The following is a 25,454-nucleotide window of genomic DNA, read 5'->3' as shown; positions in this document are numbered from 1 at the left end:
ATGTTCTGAACGTAAAACATATTGAAGTTATGTATCTGAGCGCACCGCATTGGACACCTTGAATTTCGCTGTGAATAAATTTGTTTTCGTTTCTCTGAATCCGTTCAGCGTCATGAATTCATGCTAAATCCGCTTTCCTGCAAAACAAAAGCGGCAGCGCTTGAGATTTCAGGAGCTAAATATTATACGCTTCGGAATTCTTAGGAATCTGTCATATAAACGCTTCAGGTCGCTTATAATTCTACACAATTGGTTAAAACCCGTCAGTAGGCAAACTGAAGAGGCTGATAGATTTGTTTCTCTCCAAATTTGTAGAAAGTGTTGACGTGAGTGTACCAAAGCCTCATGCGACCATGCAGTCATACTGAAGAAGAGCACGCGATGGCGCGCGGTAGTTATTCTGTTGTTTATAACTCTTAGCTGTCAAATCGAAGAGGCTGATTGCGCGGTCTTTGCATAATGCATAGGGGTGAAATATCAGGACCTGACGGTTACCACTCACGCGGGATGGACTTGGAGCGGGCGCGCGTTCTCCTTCCGCGTGAACGGCGGTCGCAGCGGCGGAGCAGTGGGGCAGTGGCGACCCCACCGCGGTGCGGTGGGAGGCGGAAACAGACCCCATTGCGAAGGCCGTAAGAAGAGAAGCGCGCGCACCCCTCGAGACCGGCCGTGGTGCAGCCAACGGTGCAGCACACGACGTCATAGCCTCTGCCCGACACTCTACTCATAGAATAGAATGCAGCACACGACGTCATAGCCTCTGCCCGACTCTACTCATAGAGCCCATAGAATAAGGAGCCTGCACGAAGTGTACGTAAAAAAACAAAAGCTCTATACCCCCTAGTGTTTCATACTGTGAATGTGCCGCCATCTATCGAAACTCGTAGAGAAAACGTGCCTAACACAGCGTTGCTGGGATGTGTTTGCTAGTACCACCATGCATGGAGTTTCCTACGCCACCCACCACCCCCGCCACCACTGACTACTGGGGTGCCTAAGCTTTTCGACGCCACTGGCGGTTATCCCAGTATGTGCTGGTCGCGATGTAAACCGTGAACACTTCTTCACGAACTGCGCTTCCTTTCGTTGTATTGTGGAATGCCATATCCGTGGTTATGCGCTCTTCCCAGCGATTACCGGAAATGTACTACGGTTTCTGCAAGAGTGGTAGAATTTGACGACGATTGACTTCGGCCACTACTCTTCACTGGGAAAACAATGGTGATGAAATAATAACTGACGGCACTATGGACTGCCGTGTTTCGTGTTGCATGTTATACGATCGTCTGAGTCACCGGAAAGAACGATGCAAAACTGAAAAGTCTCGTTATTTTTAGACCGCAGTGGTCTTGTGCGATGTAAGCAAGCTAGCGCAAAGCGCGCGGTTCCTCAGCGCCATCATCTGGCTTGCAGCATCTCTTTGTACTACTAAAACGCGGTCATGGAAACCCGCGTATTCATAAACATCGATGTGGAGCCGTTTTGTACAAAACTTATTTTTCCCGTTGGTGTCCCAGCAGCTGGCTATGTTCGGATTATTTTTGGAGATTTTGCTAAAACTTGCTCGAAGTACAGAGTTGCGAATGATGGTGCAGCCAATTGTGAAAGTGACGGCGCGACAGCTGTCAATGACAAAGTATTCGTACGATCACCATCTGTTGACGGGGAACCTTTATGCACATTAAAGACGGCAGCTTTGCCCGATGACTTGAATGACGATTGCGTTGCGGCGGAGGAGCCGGAGGAACCGAAGCAAGTCTGCGAGGAGCTTGCACCTCAGTTACCTGATCCGGAGGAGCCGAATGAACTCTCAGAAGCCCAGTCGCATGCCGTGTCAGCAAATGAGCTTTCCAGTGACCGGCGGAAACAAAAGAATCCTATGAAAATACGGTTAAGGACCGTACCTCTTTCACCGTTACCCGATGCCACACGGAGGTCGAGTCGCACACGCAATGCAGCTACCGTTCGTTACGTAAGCAGTAGTTCAGATGATGATTTTAATCGTGACAGTGGGGACTCAGATTGGAGCGGGTCTGATGAATCGTTCGAAAAAGCTCCAAAACTCAAACGGACTAGGAGGTTCTCAGCACCAGTAAGAAGGGCGTCAACTGTTGGGAGAAAAGCGACGTCATCAAGAAAATCGTTGCCGGCCAAGAGAGTATCAACACCTGCAAAAAAATCATCCGCGCCTATGCGGAAATCTACATCTCCGTTAAAAAAGACTGCTGCTGTTGCAAAGGTTTCAAGTTCTGTGACAGAGACCCCAACTCCCAAAATTGCACCTTTAAACATAAAGGCACTGAAACAACAGTCTCAGGAGAGGCAAGCCCTGAAAGCAAGCATCAAAGCAAAATCAGATGAAACATTTACATGCGAGGAATGTGGTCAAACCTTCAGTTCAAGGCTAAAGTATAAAAAGCATTCATGGACACACAAGCCAAAGAGTGAGCATCCACACAGATGTGATGTGTGTGACAAGCTCTTTGCAACCGCATTCACACTTGAGCGACATCAGGCTGCTCACTGCAAAGGCATGCCTAACTGCTGTGAAAAATGCAGAAAAGGATTTGCAACCCCAGAGGATTTGGCCAAACATGAAGAGACTCACAAAGACTATCGATGTGAATGTTGCTCCCAGCTCTACTTGAGCTATCGAGGGCTTCGAAAGCACTACACACAGTTTCACAAAAATGAGATGTTACAGAAACAGCAAAGCAGTGGCACTGCAAGGGAAGATGGGGCGACAGGCAAGGGCGAGTCTGAGAATGGTGCTGGTCAGAAGGAACACAAGTGTGTTACATGTGACCTTGGGTGTGACAGTGAGGACGCATTAGCAGCGCACTATATGGAATCTCATCCAGATCAGCAAGTCTTTCCCTGTGAAACTTGCCGCAAGGTGTTCACAGATCGTGACATGCTTCAGACACATTTGCGCAAGCACATGCAGATTAAAACGGGAGAAAACTCAAGTGAGCAGACTTATCTTTGTAACATCTGTGACAAGGAGCTGAAGTCCCTTTCAACTCTTCGTGTTCATGTACAGTCTCACAACAAGGTTAGTACTGACATCCAAGTTCTTTCTTGCAGTTATCTTTTGTTGCTCGCCATGCTTATGCTGTGTACTGACATGAGTAAAATTATTTACTTGTATTTGCTTAGATGTCTTCACAAATGAACGATGTTATTTCAAGGTAAAACAAAGCATTTACATAATGGGGCACAACCAGAGATGTAAATGCTAAAATAAATAGAAAACGCTTTTGTAACAAAAGAACAAAACTCGAAATTTTCTGATACACAGTTTACCCCCATGTATTTCTTGTGTCAATTGTTTTGAAAAGTATCAATAACATATACGTGACTGCCCAAGATTTTTAAGCAAGAGAGCTGAAAATTATTGCCCTTGTAGCAAACATCTATCCCAGAACTGAAAAGTGCAGTTTGTGTGCAGCTACCACACTGCACTTCGCAATTCCAGACTGCATATAAAGATGCTATGAAATTTTACTTCTTGATGCCCATTGTGCTGTTTCATTTTCACAATTAACTGTGCCTTACTGAAACACTGGCTAATGTTCATCAATGTCATTGTCATACAGCAACTTTCACGCATTTGCACATGACTGCTGCATCATAATATTTGATTCTAAGACTGCTTACTCTGTAGTCAAACTTAGGCAGACATTGCTGTGTGTTATGTGCTGTGTTATAGACTATGCTGTTTTTTCATACTTTTGTTCAGAAGTGTTATAACTTATCAGATATCTACAAGCAGTGCATCCTAAACATGGAGAGAGCTTCAAATAATGTATAGCTCTTTATTATGAGTATTGCTTTGGCCACTGATGGTTACCCTTGACACCAAGTGACTATTTTTTGCATGTAGAATAGGACAATCATTTTGCTAAATTGACTTTATTTTTATTGTCATCTACTACAGTTCAGTGCATAAGTTTTTACACATTCAGAAAAATGAATGTGGGATTTTTACAACTAATTTATTTTTGTCTAAAACTTCAAAATGTTTTGAAGAAACAAGTTATTTTTCCAGGTTTGTAAGGTTTCCCAAAATTTTGCATCATTACATCTACTTGAACAGGCTTCTTAAATAATTGAAGTCTAAGGAAGTCTTTCTTTTCAGTAATACAAATGAGGAATGTCATTCTCAGTATTTGACACAAGGCACATGTGTTTGTGTATCAAGAAAAGTTGATCTTGTACATGTAATGTAGGGTTTCTGCAATGGTGAGGTAATTAGAGGGACGGTTTTTAAGCACCATGCACGTCACCCTGGCAAATTGTAAACCAAGTGGAATAGGAAGACAAGTGTGAAGCCCTTTAGAACTAACGATGAATTGTGGCCTGCTTGCTTACCGGATATGTTGTGCAGGTAATGCATTGTCGAACCATCCTCACAAAGCAAACAGTCATCATAGAACTTACAGCCATATCATCTGCCATGTGCAGCTATCATGGCCAAGTATAAAGAGCACTGCAAATATCAGCACTCCAGTAACTGACAATGTGCACAGATATAAAATAGGCTGTGTAAGCTTGTTGTATGCAAGCGACAGCATTGCAGATGCTTTCTGCTTGGTTGCATTGCATGTCACTTTTCACTACATGCACTGGTTTTTAATTTCGGTAATGAAATCTATTAATTGTAAACAGAGAAAACAATGAACACAGGGAAGCCTCACCTGCCTGTGATCCTTGTCACTAAGGTAGAAACCCTTTCCGACTCTTCTAAGCAAGTGTTTTTTGTTGCTGGTTCCAGCCAAGGAACATGAAATGCCTAGTACTTTTTTGGGTGCTGACAAAGAAATTGCAAAGTTGTTGCAGCCCACTACAATTTTATTATGATACAGTAAGCTCTGCATATTGATTTTGTATATTGAACATATCTATAAAGTTTAACACTTCTCTGTGTAAAGGCAGAAAAACATTTGCTATATAAAAAACAAAGGCATGCAATATTTTTGAATATACACTATTGCCAGTGTAGTAGGAGTTATTTTTTTCTGAATATAGTGCAGCTGCAAAATAAAGACCTATATGCCTGTTTTTGTAATGCAACCACAATGAGCCAATAAAATGCCCTATGACTACCGTTGCAAGAAATAGTGCCACTGCAACTACTGGGCCAACTGTCATTGAACGACAATGTTGACTTTGAGAAAGCCCTGTTATACACTACTTTGCTTGCTCATTCTTAGAGCAAGGGATATTTGGCTAATAAGAAGCTTTCGTCAATCACACCAGACTTTGTCATCCAAATGCTTCTAATTTGGACTTATCTGAATTGTGGGATATGTTTAAATGTTCTTGTACATTTTTCTACAAGTATATCTATGGTTGACTGGAGTATGTGAATGCACATAATACAGTGAGCTGCCATGGCCATATTATGTTAGTTGCTAACATAAACTGAATGCATTTTTATATTCTGGAAATGGAAGCCAGCATTCCTTGGGAGGATTAGAAGCAGTGTCAAATTGACTTTTGTTCTGGCTCAGTTCGGATGGTTCAGGTCCCATTTAACTCTGCAGTGGAAAAGAAAAAGAAGGTTCAAACCAGGTTGAACTTGTTTTTAGGTTCGTTTGCATAACCTAACAATAATTACAGAAAAACAGCATAAATTTATTTTACACAATACTCGACAATGCTCCTGAGTTGTACGGAAAGACTGAAAAGAAAAACTACACATGCTATTCTTCAGGCCACGAGTAGATAAAAAAATTATAATGTGGATGCATGTCAGAAGCACTGTGTCACTTCTATTGCACCTACTTCACTTCACATACCAGTTCGATAAAAATTGACCACTCAGCTAGGAAGTGCTCTTTTATTTCAGCAGTTATACAGCGTTTGTCAGAAAAGTTCCAAGACTATATTAACTTACAAACTAAAGACTAGGTCTTTTCAAGGTAGTCCTCTCTACTAATTCTGCACAGCTGCCACCATTTCTGGATGTCATAGAACCAACTAGAAAAAGCTTGATCCAGGACACTTTTCAGGGCATTAGCCACAGCAGCTTGGATTTCTATATCTTCATGACACTTCACTTTCAGAAGCAATTCCAGATGGGGGAAAAAAAGGTAATCACACAGCGAAAGGTAGGGTGAATATGGGGGATGTGGCAGAACACGGATATGGTGTTTGGCTAGGCCTTCCTGGAATAATACAGCAGTGTGGGGCCTCGAGTTGTCATGCAACAAGTACCGCTGTCAAGACAATGATAAATCAGGCCGCCACCAACAAATCGCTTCACAAAAGAAAAGCATTTTAGCATGCCACTGTAGAAGTTTTATTTTTTGTGCTTCAGGCAGATGGCTATTCATGGTGCACCAAGCCTCTGGCATCAAAAATGGGATCAACATTGTTTTAATGCGATAGCGTTAAGGAGCCCATGTCACAGAAAATTCGGTGTCGGCGTCAGATGTTGTTTCAGCAAAAAGATGTTTGAACCACACATACCCAGGCCCTCCATGTGACGCAAGGAATTTACTGAATTAATTGAATTTCTCAAGCTAAAATACGTGGAAAAATCGTAAACCATGACTCACACACAACCTACAGACATGATAGCTCTCGGATTGTAATTTGACTGTACAAGAAAACATAATTCTGTTACGCGAAAATTCGAAGAAACCCCTTTTCCAGCGTTTCTACAATTCACAGACCAGCCGCGGCAACTGCCCACCCGCACGCCAGTGCGGGTGGGTCTCTTGGGGGCCATGCAGCGGCACGCCTGGTTCGTTGCAATACCTACAGCAGGCGCTAGCCTCCGCCGATTCCCCCCCCCTGTGTGAGGCCACATTTCTACCATAAAACCCACCTTCATGCACAGTGTTCGCAGCCAGCGTTTCCTCGTAAACATTACAGTTACATACATTCCAGTTGCCGGGAAGTGTGAGAAGCAGTCGGGGACCTTTGCATGCTGTCGCGTTCCACTGTTAAAGGCAAAGCTTAAGCGTTCTCCAATTTTTTTTTTTTTCAAAGGTTGTCGCTTAACTTATTTAAAGAAAAGTGAGCAGTGACCTTGTCATTTAGTGCTTCGTTGCTTCATTTGAGGGTTGTTCTGGTAGCACTAACTTTCATCTTCAGTAGTGATGTTAAACTAAATCACTTTTGGCCCTTTCCAAAAGTTCAGCAGCAATTGTTCGTCTGGTTTCTATCTGTTTGTCTGTCACGGTCAGTATGCGAGAGACGATTGTTGCAGTCAGTTTGTTTCCCTGTATCATGTCAAAAGATCTAGTGACACACATCCCTGTTCGATTTCAGATCTGATATCATTTGCACAGCAACATGGTGATTTTCATGGGGTAACTGCATCACACATTTCATATTCACCACAGTGTATGACATTGATCAGTGGCTGATTCTGGAATCATCATGGATCGAATCTCTGCCCTCCCAAAACCTTTGGTGCCATTCAAAGAGACAGCTTCTCGATGATGCTCCATCACCATATACGTGACGAGTCATGTTCCATGTCTCTTTAGGGGATTTGCCTAGCCTAACGCAGAACTTGATGCCAACTTTTCGCTTTGAATTTGCATTCCTAATGTCACCTGTTAATGCGGAAGCCCTTCCAAGGCTACGTCTGCTCTGAACACAAGCAAAGTGAAGCAATAACACCTATTTCTTGTGTTTTAATATCATAGAAAAAGAAATAAAACGTCAGTCCTGGAAATTTTATGACAAAGAGTAATGTAGGTCTTCCACCAGAGAGCCATATGATAGTCACTAAATTCAAACACTCCTATGAGTGTATTATATATTGTGAAAGAAGGTAAGGTATGCAGGCATGGGCACGAGAGAAGAGAACCAGACAACACATAGGCGGTATCTTCCCTGGTTCTCTTCTCTTGTGTCCATGTCTGCACACCCTTACCTTCATTCACGATGTATCCCTACCAACTATAGCTCTACCTTCCATGTTTCTAAGTGTATTATACTATCATGCCTGCCTCTTGATGCACCATGTTGAAAACCACGATAACAGTGCTACCGCATCTAAGTTGACAGCAAACTCGTGTGCATTTACAAATGAGGTATCATGGTTGAGCCACAAGTGCAGGCGATGCATGGATGAAAAGCTTCAGAGAAGAGCAGAGAACATAAAACGGTTCCAGTCTGTTTTTATTCCAAATCTGCTGTTCGCCCTCTAGATAAGTCAAAATGGCTCGGGTCCAGCCCTGGACCCGAGCCATTTTGACCAATCGTGGCCATTGCTAGCTACATTATTCAACAACAAAATTGTTAACAGCAATAGAAGTTCGAGCAGGTGGGAATACCTGCCATTGGGAATACCCCTTGATTGGCAATACAACAGTTGATCTACAAAGAAGCCACATACATGAACGTCTAGAAATATGAGCCAAGCAGATGGTACTTTTTATTTCGACAGCAATTATATGGACACTTCAGGCGAATTTCCATTGTCATTGTCACCGTGATGTTCCATATAAAGTCCAAGTGCGATGACATCACTGCCACGCGGTGTATGCTATAGGTGCAAGTGAAGGCATGCGAGGGTAAGCTAATTAATAGTAGTTTGATCTAGCACGCACAAGGGAGGAAGCGCACCGTCTTCCATTGCACGTGAAGCACCAAGTGAGGGGGATCTACTCCGGCGGCGGCTGCTGCATGTGGCGCGGCCGTGCGAGCCCTATCTTGAAAGCGACCTGCGATGAGGGCAGAGTGCTTTGAGTGCTGATAGCTTTGTGTACGCTGTGTTCTTGTCGCTTAGTTTGCATAAAGTGAGAGGCAGCACGAACGTCAATTCGCTGGCTGCTGCAGTGCTTCCTCACGCCAGCATTTTGACAGCGACTGCCCACAATGATAGAGTGAGATGTGTTCATGTTTGCTTGTGCGTGCGTGATACCATGCTTGTTAAATTAGTTCGTAACTTGTAATCGAATGCTTACAAGTTTATATGGCCAATAAAACCACTATGCTTACTTTGTATAGCTGCCTAATAATTTGCTGTCTGGTGTTGGGTTCCTAAGCACGAGGTCGAGGGATCAAATCCCGGCCACGGCGGCCGCATTTCAATGGGTGCGAAATGCGAAAGCACCCGTGCACTTAGATTTAGGTGCACGTTAAAGATCCTCAGGTGGTCTAAATTTCTGGAGTCCCCCACTACGGCGTGCCTCATAATCAGAAAGCAGTTTGGCACGTAAAACCCCACAATTTTTAATTTGCTATCTAATCAATGCTTTGCCTTTAGGGCGAAACTCCTACTTTTTTAGAAAATTTGAACATTCTGATGTGGCACCATGATAAAAGAATATGTGGGCCATGGGATGCAGATCTAGTGCTTGCAGACCTGCGAACTTTAAAATTTAAGTAGTACAATCATGGCCAAACCATCATACATTTTGTTGGAAAATACCAAAAAGTTTGGTTACTCACGATGTTGACTAGGGGTGTGAAAATAGTGATTTTTGAGACCAAATTGAATACAAATACTTTTCAAATAATGAAAAGCCATTTTGCAACTAATGTAAATGATTATTTAAATCCTTAAAGTCGGCAAGTTTCTATCATGACACAGTACGCTATGAAGCACTGTTTACTAAAAGCACAAATGGATCATTAGGAACAAACAAGCAGCTTCTTTGCATGCACAGAACTCTTCAGGGAGTGTGAATTATCTCTGCATAGCTGATAAAGTATGGCTCCCTAAGCAACATAGCCTGCTCTTCTATTCGCAAGTTCCGTAGACTGTCACACCACCCCGAAGCCATTGGCGATTTTTTTTTTCAGAGTATCGGAGTAACCGCAGCCAGTGCGGCAATAGCGCATTTGCTTGCTTTCTTCACTGTGGCCAGTAGGCTTGATTATCTGCTTTTACAAATCATTTGTGCAAAATGAAATTCAAAAGCAATCACATGTGCTGCATGCTGCAAAGCACCAACATAGTTCTGGCAAGTGAACTGAGTCTCCAATCGTTCCCCAAAGATGCGGCAAAGAAGAAAGAATGCAAATCATATTGATCGCAAAAAAGACGGGGACATAGGAAGAAAACACATAAACAGCACAGGCTGTTTATGTGTTTTCTTCCTATGTCCCCGTCTCTTTTGTGGTCAATATGATTTGCAGTAAATACCAACTAGGCCAAACTGAAGTTCTTCTGAAGAAAGAATGGGTTGTCAAGTTGCGAATTGGCAAGGCGGGCACACCAGTGATGAAAGGGTGCAGTGCGCATTTCATTGGCAGTGACTTTTTCTGAAGCCACGTAGTTAAGAAAACGAAAATTCTTTGCTTATGTGCATTCTTTTATTTGTTTTTCTACGGAGAATTGATGCATTAGAAGAAATAGAGCTTGCGACAGTGTATTGCAGCAGCGTGAACGACGGCGCGGCTTTGATCCCGAGTATATGTCGTACATGGGCGAGCGTGGAAGTAGTTGCTCAGGTTTCACATGCATTAACTCGTGGTGTATGGTTGCTGCGGTGTCTTGTTTCACCAGAAACGCAAGTTCTTGCTGCATCCCGGGGTCAAGCTCGAGCTGTGCACTTCTTGCCAGTGCAACGAGAACACCTGAGCATTGAACATAAAGACTGACATGCTTGTAGCACTTTGTCGCAGCTCTAGAGAAATGCTACAGTAGATCTACATGGGTGGGCATAGTAGGTGTTTGACAGTGTTTTGCTGGCAGCAACCCACAGTGGGGTCACCATTGTATCGTCCTGCCAGAAACGCATGTGTTTACATTCTGGGCTGTACCCTGTGTGCCAATGCGTAGCCAAGCTTTGTGGCTACAGTGGCCCCGAAAACAAGATTGGTAGAGCATAAAGCACAGGCACCGAATTCACAACGTGAGCACAAGCTTCTGTCGTGACTCCTTGTCACCCGAACGATAATACAACTGTACCGGCGAAAAATAAAACAACCGGCATGTCTTTCTTTAGATCTGCATGCGCTAGCATAGCAACGTACAAAAAAGATGTCTGAAAAATCACAGTTGTGATAACCTTAGTGACATCTTTCTTTTAATTATCAAATGTAATTATCTCCTCATAACAACCCAATCCGTGAAAGGAGATCGAAAACATCACAGAACAGTAAAATTACTTTTTGTTGCAAAACGGCAATGTGCGAAAGGCAGGCTTTGTGGACCGTCACGATTAGCACGAAGAAAAAGATAAAAGACAAGCTAACGTTCCTTGATATAACCTTCCCGGTCATAAATTCCAGCTCGTGCAGGTTCTGCCGGGTGTGTGACGTCTGCAGGCAAAGCCCTTCCACAGCGACACAGGATGCGCTGCAGGCTCTCGCGCCGCAGCAAGCAATGCTATTGGTGTTGAAGACCTCTTCCCCTTCAATGAGGCACTCTATCTGCGTTTCTGAGGCGTCTATGGGGCGCATGATGTCACTTAGCGATGGTGATTGCGAAAAAGGTAGAGCCATCTTGCAGCGCTAAGCCAAATATGAGTTGACGTGAAGGACGCACATGTGCTTGGGGGTTCCTATACTCTCTGTGGATGCCACATTGAGCCGCTTTGCGCGCCACCTATAGGCGACGGAACTTGCAAATACGATTTCTCGTGTTTCGTGCCTGTACTCTACCCGCAGGGAAGAAAATAACCTACTATTGCTCCAGTTTTATGTTTTTGGAGCACAGTTGAAGGTTTTGTACTGAAGGCACTGGGCACTGGGCATGGTGCGGCTGAAAAAGACAATGACGAGAAGCGCTTGCTTGCCCGTTTTGCTATAACACCGACTTGTTTCGGCCTACCGCTGCAAACCTAGAACTAGTGCTGCTAGGCGAATACCCCTGTTGTATTTGGCAGGGGCACTGAGTTTCTTTTCGACATCCTGGAACTCTGCAGTCGGATGCTGCCACCAGCTACTGAAATAGATGATCTGGGACCGTCCAGGCTGCTCCTCCCATGCCATGCCCCCAGCGATCGTCTGCTCTGGCGACAACCGGTAGTGTGATCCTGCTATATTTAGCGGCACAGACGACCACGATGTGGAAGACTGGCTCGCCAAATATGACCATGTAATCGCCTATAATAAATGGGACGACCGCGCCAAGCTCACTAATGTGATCTTTTACTTGACTGACGTGGCAAGCCTATGGTTCTGCAAGCATGAATCCGATCTTACCACCTGGTCAGCTTTGACGACAACTTTTGCAGATGTCGTCGGACATCCCGCTATTCACCGTCTTCATCTGAGCAGCGCTTGCGTGGTCGAGCTCAACGCCAGGACAAGAACTTCACCAGTTGCATTGAAGACATACTCTCGCTCTGCAAACGCGTCAACTCATCTATGGACGAAGCTGACAAGATCAAGCATGTCTTGAAAGACATCCATGACCACGCTTTCCTGATGCTTGTCATGAAGAGTCCCAGATGCTTGCTGAGGTCATACAGCTCTGTCAGCAGTACGACGAGCTGCTCAAGCAGTGTGCCTCAACACACGCTGCTCAGCAGGACACCGTGGATCTATTTCCCTTAGATTTCAGCCGCGATGCTGCCGACATCTCTGTTTTAATGCCAGAGATAAAGCAGTTCATCCGTCAGAAAGTCGGACGCCAACTCTCTCTGGCGACTAGCACACCCGTGCCGTCCACAATCTTGGCTCCATCGCTTCGTCACATAATTCAGACGCAAGTTGCTGCGGCGCTGCGACCTGCCCCTCCTCCGCATCCTGTTGCTGGACCGCTAACTTATGCTGACGCTGTCGCCTGGCCATACGCTCCTCCGGCGCCTGACGCTTGCCTAGCCACCGGCACCTTCTATGTGCTGCCGCCAGCTTCACGTCCGATTCTCATCCTTTACTCAGCTGCTGGAGCCCCATTGTCAACCCCTGGCGAACACCTGGTAACCGGTCAATATGATGCCATTTTCCAGGCCACCTAGCGTGATTTTGTTTCCGTCGCAGCCTCCGTTTACCCGACAGCCCCGCCTCAAGCTACATGCTGGCTTGACTTCTGCATCATGACTCATCTAATCTTCTTCCAGACTCGTCTTACAGTCGTCACCCCTTCGATTCATGCCGGTCGCCTTCCCCATGTCGCCAATCCATTTCCCCAATGGTTCACCAATGCAGCCCAGCCCGAGAGGAAAACCAACAGTTGCAGTTCCAGAGGCAAGAACTGCGTTTACGTCGAACATTTCGAAGCCTCATTCTTCCCCGACGAACAAAATTGAACTGTCCCTAGATGGCGTCATCGTACACGCACTTATTGACACCAGAGCCACTGTTTCTATTATTAGTGAGAAGCTTTCCCGCAATTTGAACAAAGCAACCACTTCATTTTCCCCTCTTTCTCTGCGTACGGCAACCTTGTATCGCATTCAGCCTTCAGCATCGTGCACAGCCTGGGTTGTCATTCAAATTGTTATGTACGCTATCGAATTTGCCGTACGATCTTGTTCCTCGCATGACGTTATTCTTGGATGGAATTTCCTATCAGTCAATCAAGCTCTTGCCGACTCACTCGTGCTGAACTTACATTATCAGTGCCATGATTTGACCCTGACGACCACTTTCTCCTAAAGTTGTTGCCGCCCCTGACATCTGCATCACACCTTTCTCGGCCACTCTGGTCCCTGTGTCATGTAACTCTGCTGCGAATTCATCTGTTCTGTTTACGCTGTCGGCAACTTGTGCGCGCCACCGGAGCTTTCTGCTTCCGTTTGCTGTCGTCACTTTTTGCGGCGGTTCTACTGCCCTTTATGTGTGCAATCCATCCACCTGCTCATCATCCCTACTCCGTGGCGAGTGCCTGCGGGCCTCTGAAGCTTTTGATTGCATTCTCCCAGCTACCATGTTTGGTCGTACGGCATCACTTCCGATTTGTGCCGTCTCTCCTCCTGCTGCGGCCAATGCCCCTGTAGACGTCTTCGCTCATGCCGTCGATGCAGAACTCACACCTGCAGAGCACACAGAAATGATCAAGCTCCTCCAGCGTTGTCGTGCCTCATCTGACATTGACCAGCCATCCTTGTGCCGAGCGTCCGTAGTCGTTCAACATATTGTGTGACAGCCGCTGAATGCCAAATCATCGACCAGCAGGTTGACGACATGCTGGAACATGGCATCATCCAGCTCTCTAACAGTCCCAAGGCATCTCCAGTTGTCCTTGTTAAAAAAAAAGATGGCTTCGTAAAGTGCTGCGTCGACTATTGCCACTTTAACCAAATAATGTGCAAAGATGTCTATCCTCTGCCGCGCATTGACGATGCCTTGGACAGTCTACAGGGATTGCAATTCTTTTCCTTGCTGGATCTGTGGTCCAGGTAGTGGCAAGTGCCAATGGCAGAGGCCGATTGCCGGAAGACGGCCTTTGTAACACCTGGTGGGTTATATGAATTTACCATCACGCCGTTCTGCCTCAAACACGCCTGCCACTTTCGTACGAATCATGGACACCATTCTTCAAGGGCTGAAGTGGAAAACGTGCCTCTGTTGTTTGGACGACCTTATGTTTTTTTCCCACCAACTTTCCGTTGCACCTCAGCCGCCCCAAGCAAGTCCTTGCATGCCTCTCCACTGCAGGACTACAACTAAATTTGAAGAAATGCCACTTTGGCGCTCGCACGCTTACTATTCTCGGCCATGTAGTTTCAAAAGACAGCATCCTCTCACATCCTAGGAAACTTAGCGCCATATCCGAGTTCCCTAAACCAACCACCATCAAAGTGCTTCGCAGCTTCATCGGCCTATGCTCATATTTCCGACGCTCCATCCGTAACTTCGCCTCTATTATCGCCCCCTTGACGCAGCTTCTCACCAGCAGTTCTGACCTATCGGCCTGGTCCCCGGTATGTGACGACACATTCCAAGAACTGCGATGCTTTCTCACCTAGTCTCCGGTACTGCGACACTTCAATCCCTCTGCTCCAACTGAGATCCACACGGACGCTAGTGGTGCTGGGCTCGGCACAGTTCTTGCACAACGCAAGGATGGCTTCGAAGAGCATGTTGTCGGGTATGCCAGCCGCACCCTTATCAAAGCCGAGGTGAACTACTCGGTTACTGAGAAGGAATGTCTGGCCATCATTTGGGCTGTCGGAAAATTTCGTCTTTATATGTATGGGCATCCATTTGACATCGTCACTGACCATCATGCCCTATGCTGGTTATCTTCACTAAAAGATCAACCGGTTGGCTGGCTCGTTGGGCATTGCGCCTACAAAAGTATGACATCCGCATTGTTTATCGCTCAGACCACAAGCATTCAGATGCAGACGCTCTATCATGGTCACCCCTGCCTTGTGGTCCTGTCCACTCATCTATTTCCTCCTGCGGTGCCTTTGCCCTCAACATTTCCGGCACGCCATCAGAGCAGTGCAAAGACCCATGGATCTCTTCACTTATTGACTTCCTGTCTAGCCAGTCGCCAGCGCCTCTCGGATGCTCTGTCGCCAAGCCGCACACTTCATCATTCGAGATAACCTGCTGTACTGCCACAACTACAACTCCAGCGGCCGCAAATGGTTGCTTGTTATACCCCGACACCTCCGCTCCGACATCTTTGCCACGTTCCATGACGACCCAAATGTGACCACACTGGTGTATTAAAGTCATACTCTTGCCTCCAGCTTCGGTACTACCGGCGTGATATGTACCGTTTCATTCGCCAGTATGTGCGGTCATGCCACATATGCCAACGACACAAGATGCCACCTCAACGTGCTGCGGGCCCCTTGCAACCTTTATCATGTCCCGCGCGAGCGTTCGACCGTGGCGGCATTGACCTATACAGTTCGCTTCCCAACACTTCAACTGGCAACCGCTGGGTTATTGTTGCTACCGACCACCTCATGCGGTACGCTGAAACTTCAGCCCTAGTATCTGCCACAGCGAAAGATGTGGCCAGTTTTATCTTTCAAAACCTGATTTTACGCCATGGAGTACCTTGAGAATTACTGAGCGACCGCGGTCGCGTTTTCCTCTCCGACGTCATTTCAGCATTACTAAAGGAGTGTCGTATCATCCACCGCACTACCACAGCATATCATCCTCAAACTGCTAGGATGACAGAGCGTTTTAACCGCACCCTTGGGGACATGTTGGCCATGTATGTTTCATCTGACCACTCGAATTGGGATGGCATTCTGCCTTTGATCATCTACACTCACAATACTTCCATGCAAAGCACCACTGGGTTCTCCCCTTTTTTTCTCCTTTACGAATATTAACCTTCATGCACTTTGGACACGATTCTACCTTACCGGCCAGATGCTTTGGAGTGGATGACTGTTTCTCGAGTGGCTGCATACGCTGAAGAATGTCACCAGCTTGCTCATTCATTCACATCCCAGGACCAGTTGCGCCAAAAGCATCACCACGATTCATCCACTACGGCTACGTGCTTTGCTCCTGGCTTGCTGGTCTGGTTGTGGGTGCCCTCTACTACTCCGGGCCTTTCCTCCAAGCTGCTCTCCAAGTACCACGGTCTTATTTGGTACTGAAACAAACATCCGCGGTAAACTACCTTATCAAGCCAATGGAAGCGTCTTCCAACCAGCATCGTCATGGCCAGGAAATTGTCCACGTCTCCCGTCTCAAGCAGTGCCATGACCCCCGTGTTCTTCTGTCCTTAGGTCGCCAGAATGGCTACTCTTTCAGTGGGGAGTGATTGTACTGAAGGCACTGGGCAGTGGGCATGGTGCTGGTGAAAAAGAAGACTACGGCGAGAAGCGCGTGCTTGCCCGTTTCGCTATAGCACCGACTTGTTTCGGCCTACCACTGCAAACCTAGAACTAGTGCTGCTAGGCAAACACCCCTGTTGTACTTTTAAATATTGAAAAAATATTTGTTATTCAAAAGTTTTGAATGTGTTGATGTTGACTATTAATTAAAGATAACACTCTTTGTTGTACTGGATGTCCTAGCTAACGTTAGCCAAGCTTAAAAGAAAAACGAAAAAATGGTACAATATACAGTTATGTGACCTGTGCAGTTTTTATGTACTAATTAGTTGACTAACTAGAAAAAAAATAATAGACAAATTAAGCAAACAGTTTGGCTTACGTTAGCTGGGACACCCCGTGTAGTGATGTGCTACATTTGCACCTAGAATTACCTGCGACACGAACGAAAATATGAAATTTACTAATAAATTATTCAAGGAAAGGGGGCATAACTCTTGATTGCCATTGTACTTTGAATCTGTGGAGTGAATGGCGGTGATGCGAGTAGATTGTCTGAAAAACTATGCTCTGAAAAGATCAGTTGGTGGCTGTGTTTGCCCTAAACTGGGTGCAAAAGCAAGAATTTTGGTGTCATTGTGACAATTGCAAGCAAAAACGTAAAATTTGGCAGGTATGTGCCTATAGGTTAGAGGTTGTCAGCTCTGCATATAACGTTTTCAGAAGATGAAACTGAGTTTCCCATGAAAATTCCTCAAAACAACTTTTGAAATATTTGCTTTTAAAGGAGCACTGATGTGGCATTTTCAACTTCTTGTGTTAAATGTCCAAACCCTCTCAACCATAGAAAAATATCTTAGCAAGCATCAGAGCACACTAAATGATTTACTATAGTATTTTTTCTGCAAAGCTGTTTCAGTTTTGGTAGATGTAAATTGATAGATGCATCATGCCATGATACGTCACTGGGTTGTGTCGTTTCTGCAATTGTAGTGGCTACCTGATTTAAGCGCATCATAAGAAATGCATGTAGCACTCTTTGTTTTGACGAGCAACACCATCTTATGTAGCCTTATTGCTGTACAAAGCAAATATTGGTCCGTTTCATGACGTCATAATGTCAATAATACCAGGTCCGGCATTTTAAGACCAACTTCACATTATCAGTCCTATTATTGTTTGTAGTTTGTTATAGTGGGTCATTCAATATTGGTTTCAATAACGTACAAGGGAACAAACCCAACAATAAAAAGGGGGATCCTTTCTGAGCCAGGTAGTTTATGTGTAAGTGGCATACGTTCAATTTTAGATGCTGGCATTTGGCCATTTTGGTATGATATTGATTTTCTAAGTCTCTCAGCTTTAAAAACGTTTTTGCATGAATCACTGTATTCTGTTGTGTGATTAAAACCTATTGTGCCTAAAACTGTTCTTGAATTAGGACAAGGCAACATTGCAAAACATCAGTGCTGACTAGCGAGCTCACTGAGAAACCATCAATCATTATTTTTCTTTGTAGAGTCCTTTAGCAGCGTCTGGTCATTTAATAAAGTGGCCTATAGTGTTATTACATCATGTGACTCATTAAGATACTGTTGACAAAAATAACACATGCACACAGAACAAGGTTTTTTGAACTCGTGTCTAAAAGACCACTTTTGACGAAAGTTTTTTGTGCCCCCACTGTATAATCCAAAAATTTCATTTTCTTTACTTTTGTTTATATAAGAAATTTAAGGGGGCCCTGAAACACTCCTTTCTTGAAACCTCAGCAACATATTGAAATGAGTATAGTGCCTTAAGGAATATAGTGCCAAATGAATTTTTGGAAAGGGCCTTATATGAATGGAGATATAAAGAGTGCAATATTTACTTTCCCCCTTCTCCTTCAACTCATTGGTTCCTCTCAACTGGGATGGTGTGCTAACAATGCTCTGCCTATTGCTCCTTTATTTTTCAACTTTTTGCAGTGTGCTTATGCAAGTAATCTTGCAAGACAGGCCTTTTCAAGGTAACCATGAAATGTCATTTGCAGACACTGGCCGAGGCAGCAGGAGAGTGAGGAGGGCACTTTGCCTCCTTGCATCATTGCTACTAATGGCTACTACTAAGAAATCCTTTAATAATTCGTGTAGTAAAGGCCTGCGAAATGGTGCTTTACAAATTTTAGTAACCATTTCTGATGAGGCACAGCAAGGGGCACTTTCAGCCTTATGCTCATAGTCCTTGTTGCAAAGGTTTATTCGTAATGGGCTTTGTAATAACATGCAAACAGTGATGGACTAAGTGATGTTTTTCACCCCTGCTTTCTCATTAGCCATAAAATTTTCAGTGCATCTGTGCAGTCCTTCATAATTGATAATTTGCTAAAAATGGGATGTTGGTGTCCCTGAAATGTTCTTTTTCAATAAAAAGCCTTAGTCCACAGACCAAGTTCAACATTGCTCTTCAAAAAAGGGAATAGGGAACACCACATGGTCTGCATGCTTTTGAGCAACTTGAGGTCGCTGCCTGTTAGAAGTTGGAAAAACAGACATCATGCATTTAAAGGAAGTAACTGCAGAGGTTGTGCACTGTAGCTAGTTTTGTGGAGTAGCCTGTTTGCAGACATGCTGAGAGCTGAAAGAACCCATAACAGCTACTGCTCTAAAAGGTGACCTGTTCCTGTGATTACTGATGGGCTTCATGAAGCAAGGAGGAAGAAGCCCTGTCACATGTTCCCATGTTGCATAAGTGCTACACTACGTCTCAGAATTATTTTGCCCATATTTAGTCACTTTTGTAGCACTTTGACATGCAAGGAGTGCAGTGTTCATAAGCAGAACCCTTAGCATGTGGTTTTGATTTTACAAAATGATTTCATTTTTTTCTGGCACAGGTCCGGTCATTCAAGTGCGATATTTGCCAAGAAAAATACACTACAGCAAGTAACCTACGCAAGCATCGCAAAATACATAACACAACACGCATGTACAAATGCCCCCATTGCCCAAAGGAGTTCACGACGAATAACTACAAGTTGAAGCACATCAAGCGTGTGCACACAAGAGATTTCCAATATGGCTGCAGGTTTGTTGTACAGTTATTGTTGTTACTTTCTGTGTTGTGTAAGCCACTTTTTGTTAGAGCAGGTTGGAAAGATAATACATGCTGCATGTTCCTCAATATCCATGTATGCATGTTTTAAGCTTTTCTAATGTTTTTTTATTAAATGGTAGTCACTTCTTTTTTCCCACAGTGAGTGCTAGTCTAGTGCGAAAATCTGGTCTGTTTGTACTGTTGTCTATAGAATTCTACTGTTTTAACATGTGGATTTGAGCTGCTGTAACTGCAAAAAGCATCACTATAAATTCACTATATGTAGTTCACTGTTTACTATGTGTGCATGGTATGTTACTCAGCAACGAACATGGGTAATTTTATAGCTGTGACATTAAACATTGTGCTGAAATTAGTAGCAGAGACTACAGAAAGATTGCCTTTTAAATGTCCAGTTAGGCTTTTTTTTAATGGGTTAGCAGAGAAGTTGTGCCCTTCCATAGTACTAAGATAATTATGTCTTACTGCTGGAAGTGAGTAGCTTCTCCTGAAGGTCACTTTAGCTTCACACGGTGATTGAGAATCATTTTGTTCACTTCAGCAAAATAAAGCAAAATTTAAATGTTTGCAATTGTATTTGTAATTTACTTCAAGCACATGGCAGCATGAGACCACATAGCTCTTCTGTTTCATTAGCAACCCTATTTTGGAATCATCCCTCCCTCACAAGAGTACATTGGGGTAGTTGTAAAAAGCTTTGCACAGGCAAGCACTATGCATGCCGACCATGAAAAAACTTCGCTGCCTCTTATGGTGGCATGTTTCAGTATGTGCAGCATTGCAATTTCAGGCTGTTGCTTAAGCTGTCATCTGAAAAGCCTGCATTGACTTGGGTCAATGGTAGTGATTTAAGTTTTTAAGGAAAACATACTGGGGAGCAGGAAGCTGAGTTGTAATGCTTCACATTTCTGTAACTCCTTACTTTACCTCTCCAAAAATTTTCCCAGGGGCACATCTCTTGGACAGACTTAGAACCACTATAGCATGCACGAAAATATTTCTGCCAGAGACCCGCCGTGGTTGCTCAGTGGCTATGGTGTTGGGCTGCTGAGCATTAGGTCGCGGGATCGAATCCTGGCCACGGCGGCCGCATTTTGATGGAGGCGTGCGAAAACACCTGTGTAATCAGATTTAGGTGCATGTTAAAGAACCCCAAGTGGTCGGAATTTCCAGAGTCCTCCACTATGGTGTGCTTCATAATCAGAAAGTGGTTTTGGCAAATAAAACCCCACAATTTTCTTTTCTTTTTCTGCTAGGAGTGCAGTGAGCAAATACATTGACGTAAAGAGCTTATTTTTTGTTGCTTCACTGTTTTTGTTTTTTAGCCATTGCCCAAAGAAGTTCCTGGAGAAAAAACGATTCCAACAACACATGGTACTCATGCATGCCAGTATGCTCACTGAAGACGACTATGCAACTATGACCCTGGTAAAAAAGTTGCACTGTAGCCTGTGTTCCTACGTGACATACAGCAGCAAGAGCTTCAGGCAACATGAAGTTACCCACACTGGAAAGTATCCTCATACATGCAGTGAATGCAACAAAGGCTTCACATTCCGGTTCGAACTGACCAAACACGTGCGCTGTGTGCACCAAGCCCAATTCTTCCGCTGCGAGAGCTGCAAGCGTACTTTTACTGCCGAGGAAACCTACAAGGTAAGCCAAAGATGCAGTGCACTTTAATTGAAACAAGTAACATCTCCTTGAGGTACAAAGCCCTTTGTGCACTTTTCTGTCATTCCACCATGTAACATTAACATCTTGATGTTGCAACTAATATGAAGTTTATGCTTCCTTGTCATTAACACTAGTGTCATGCTCCATCTCGGCATGTATCCTTTTAACAGTCATCGTAGATCTCTGCTGCTGTGATGCAAATCTACCGCCGAGTTAAGTAAATGCAGTTACTCCCCTAATTGGAAAGAGGAACAAGCTAGCAAGCCGCATTGCTACTTTTAATCAGTCATCAGATTTTTGAGCATGTCAGTAGTGTGCTGTTCCAGAACATTACATATTTGCATGGCATCATATCTTCAACTATTATGTATTTGTGCATGCTCTGCATTGCTTATGGTATCTGCAATACTCTATCATATAGGAGATATAAGACTATCATTAGTGCTACAGATGTGTCATGTCTTTAGTGGAATTCTCTGCTTGATCACTTCTGTGTTAGCCCTAGGCTTAGCTTGCACTCAGAAATTATCCACCTCTTCTCTGTTCTTTTGTGAGTCTTACATATGTTTTCGTACTGTGCAGATACACAAGGAGCACCATGACCGTGGGCTTGGTTTCACATGTACCGAATGTGGAAACATGTACGAGACTCAGGGTCACTATGAGCAGCACATGCAGGCACATTCCAGTGACCTGCCTTACGAGTGCCCCACTTGCAATAAGCGCTTTGCCTTGACACGATCACTAAACCTTCATCGCCTGTCACATGACAAACAGAGGACACCTCGGCCACGGCCTTACAGTGGCAACCGTAGTTGGGAGTATTACTGTGAACTTTGCAATGTATTTTATAAATACGGCTCTAGCCTGGTGGCCCATCGTGTGTGTGTGCATGGAAATGGCCCCACTACTACTTGTCCTTATTGTGATAAGAAATTTAACAGCCGGCTGACGCTGTCAATGCACATACGCATGCACACTCGGGAACGCCCCATGCGCTGCAGCTATTGTGGGAAAACCTTCCGTGTCTGGAACAGCCTCAAACGACATGTTGTCACAAGTCACACAAAGGACTTCAAGCTTTTCTGTCCACTATGCAACAAAGGGTTCGTCTCGAGGTCCTACCTGAAGGTGCATCTTAAGAGTGCACACAAAGCCGTAATGTCAGGCCCTGGTAAGCGGAAGCGGTTGCCTGATGGCCCCACTGCAGCACAGCATCCTCCTGCACGCACAACGACAGTACAAAAGCCGCCTGTCATCATACCCATGCCCGCTAAACTTGATCGCTCCACCCTCGTGCCACAGGCCAGGAGGCCACGCCACCACACGGCAAAAGCAGCTGTTGTGTCCACTGTCCCTGTGGCCACCCAACTTCCTCTGGTGCCCCCACCGACACAGGTGGATGCCTCACAGCGACCACAGCCACAACGGCCACAACAGCTTCCACTAGAACGGCCTGAGCTGCAACAGCAGGCACAATTGCAGCAGCTGCACTTGCAGCAGCTACAGCTGCAGCCATCACAGATGCACCCACAGCACCTACAGCCACCTCGGCAGCACGCACAGCAGCAACGGGATCTCTTTGAAATGCAACAAATCCCACACTTGGAAACAGACACTTACTCACTCATGTTATTGTGAAAACTTTTCATTTCCCCATCACTTGCCTGCAATTTCTTGGGCAGGACTGTTGCTCTTGTGGACTGCTATCAGGAGTGCTGTGTGCTTTGTGCATGAATCATACTGGGTTGAGGATGGAGCGAAGTATAGTTCACAGGCTTATGCAAGTAAATTTCTCACCTGAGCTGTGCTGCACCTTTTTCGCAAACAAGTAATGCTGAAATATCACTTTTTTGAGGTGTAGAATACACTGGAAAAGATGTTACCCACCGAGGATTTAATGGGTATTTGCAACAATGAGACACACTCAAGTGAACCATTTGTCTGTGTTCTCAACTTTAGCACTTGCTAAGCCTTTTCAGTTTTGCACTCTTCATGCAAATCTCTGAAAGTACCATTAGAATATCTGACCATAGCAGGTGTTGACTATATCTATCATTACTAAGTGTTTCCACTTGTAGAAGTTTTTATGCAAAGCGTACACCGACTTGTTGTTTATTTTTATCATCCATAGGAAAAATAACATTTACAAGCAAGAAGTGCTCCTCCGATTCAAAAGTTGGCTTCCTGATATATACTATGTTTTTATTTTTGTAGCCATAGCAAGCATTATATAACACGAATGTGAGAAACTCAATGTGGCATTACGAAGCGCATGCTTTTCTTTTCTTACAGAAGTATCATTATAAGATAGCATAGTGTTTGTCACTTATTTAGCTTTCGTTTATTAGAGAGATCAAGATGAAATATATTTAGTTTATGTCTTGTATGTTTATTGCTATAACAGCATGAAAGCATGTAAAAATCAGCCCAGTGTTTTTAACCTTATTTTTGTGTGTTCTTGTGGAACCTTTCAATTTTAACATGATAGCGTTAAGGGCCCCGTGTCGATGTTTAGAAAAAGTTTATTTCAACAAAAGACAATACGAACACTTTGAGTCGCAATGATGGCATCCACCAGGATGATAACATATACAAAGTACAAGTGCATCAAGTGCAAGTACAAGTGCATCAGAAAAAAAATCATCCCAAACCACAACCATGCAGGCCCTCCGCTTCGTGTGGCACATAGGTGTTACTGAATTGAATTTCTCAAAGTAAAATGAGCCAGAAAATTTGTAAAATCCTACTTGCACACAACCAACAGACACGATGGCATCTGATTGTAATTTGAATGCACGAGAAAATAGTTTGCATATGCGAGAAAACAATTCTGTTATGCAAAAACTCAAACACAAACTCCCTTCTTTTGCTTACGGGCGTGTGAGCCATTGCTTTGCCCTGCACTGCTGGCGGGATCGGCCCACCATTGTTTTCTATTGGGCCCTGTGTCGCAAAATATCCCATGCCAGTGTTGCGATGAACAGAGCCCAATAACACTATCACGTTCCATTTTTAAAGGCAAAGCTTAAGCGTCCTCCCAAGTTATTTGGGCGTGCATTGCCTCCAGTCACTTCATCAGTCTTCATCCTAGTGTTTAATGAAAATACATCTTTGGTTCATGCCTTCTACACTAACTTTTTTGTTAATTTATGATCATTGAAAGCAGGAAGAAAAATTGCAAAGCATATGTGTTTTTTGCTGTGAAAGTTTAATTTTAACATTGCTAATTGTTTAGACATTCATATTCATATTGCTGGTGTGATTAAATGAAACGCGTTGCAGTCCACTTATAAAGATAGCACTTATACTAACAGGTTGTAGCAGTGGGCTTTGTCTGCAATTAATTGTATAGTGAAGCTGTAAAATTAGTCTGTGTACATACTTCAATGATTGAATTGTCTGATACCCTCCATGCCTTTATAAGTAGACTGCTATGTGGATGTTGTTCATGTGTACTTTGGCAAGTGTGTAACATGCTTTATTTAATATGCTTGCTTCTAGGTCTGACTTGGAACCAAGCACTGTAATATGTAAAATGGCATAAAGTGTAATGCACAGGCTTCCAAAAAAATCTGAGGTCGCAAGCTAGCATTTGCTATGAACATTTTTGTAAAAATCATCAGTTCAATACTCACAGTAACAGTGCACAAGCAGTGAACATAGTGGGCTGTTAAAGGCAGACTGGACTTTGGATCACAGTAGGATTGCATTACAGCTCAAGTGTTGTGCTAAGCATAATTATGTATGACTGTGCTTTTTACAGTTCAGCCTGCTTGTTACTTATTGCATTAGTCCTTTACCTCAAAAGGAAGTGTCCATTTTTGTGGCCATGTACAACTGTTTTAAGTTATTCTTTGTGTTTTTGTCTCACTTTTTCCTCATTTTCTTGGTTTTATGTGCTTACTGCCCTAAATATCACTATGGAAAGAAGCACTGCAAGCAGGGAGGTCAGTGTAAATGTTTCCTGAATGCATTGCTTTGCTGAAAATGAACCAGTTTTATCACTTTTGTCCTGAGGTGTTCAAGCAAATTGTATGAAATATACACTTCATT

The 25,454-nt window shown here is 44.1% G+C and overlaps 1 protein-coding gene and 1 long non-coding RNA gene across 3 annotated transcripts in view; one reads left to right on the top strand and one right to left on the bottom strand.

Annotated features, from left to right (window-relative positions):
- Window positions 1-793: 793 nt before the first annotated feature.
- Window positions 794-25,410, top strand: LOC135901228 (zinc finger protein 11-like). The gene is made up of 4 exons (XM_065430928.2): window positions 794-3,055; window positions 19,501-19,691; window positions 21,047-21,377; window positions 21,981-25,410. The coding sequence occupies exons 1-4, from the start codon at window positions 1,442-1,444 to the stop codon at window positions 23,037-23,039; spliced, it is 3,195 nt and encodes a 1,064-aa protein (XP_065287000.1). The 5' UTR covers window positions 794-1,441; the 3' UTR covers window positions 23,040-25,410.
- The window catches only part of LOC135901229 (uncharacterized), a 32,872-nt gene continuing 15,925 nt past the window's right edge, over window positions 8,508-25,454 (bottom strand). Inside the window, exons 3-4 of one of the 2 annotated variants that reach the window (XR_010564053.1) lie at window positions 22,524-22,620; window positions 8,508-8,690 (exon numbers count right to left, since the gene is read on the bottom strand). This is a non-coding gene — a long non-coding RNA (uncharacterized lncRNA). Of the gene's footprint in view, window positions 8,691-10,292; window positions 10,552-22,523; window positions 22,621-25,454 lie in introns of those variants that run through there. The other variant, XR_010564052.1, reaches the window with a different exon arrangement.

This window comes from Dermacentor albipictus, chromosome 1 (assembly GCF_038994185.2).
Source record: "Dermacentor albipictus isolate Rhodes 1998 colony chromosome 1, USDA_Dalb.pri_finalv2, whole genome shotgun sequence".
In the NCBI taxonomy this organism is placed as follows: domain Eukaryota; kingdom Metazoa; phylum Arthropoda; class Arachnida; order Ixodida; family Ixodidae; genus Dermacentor; species Dermacentor albipictus.
The sequence above is the reverse complement of the archived record's forward strand: the minus strand, read 5'-3'. Positions and strand labels throughout refer to the sequence as shown.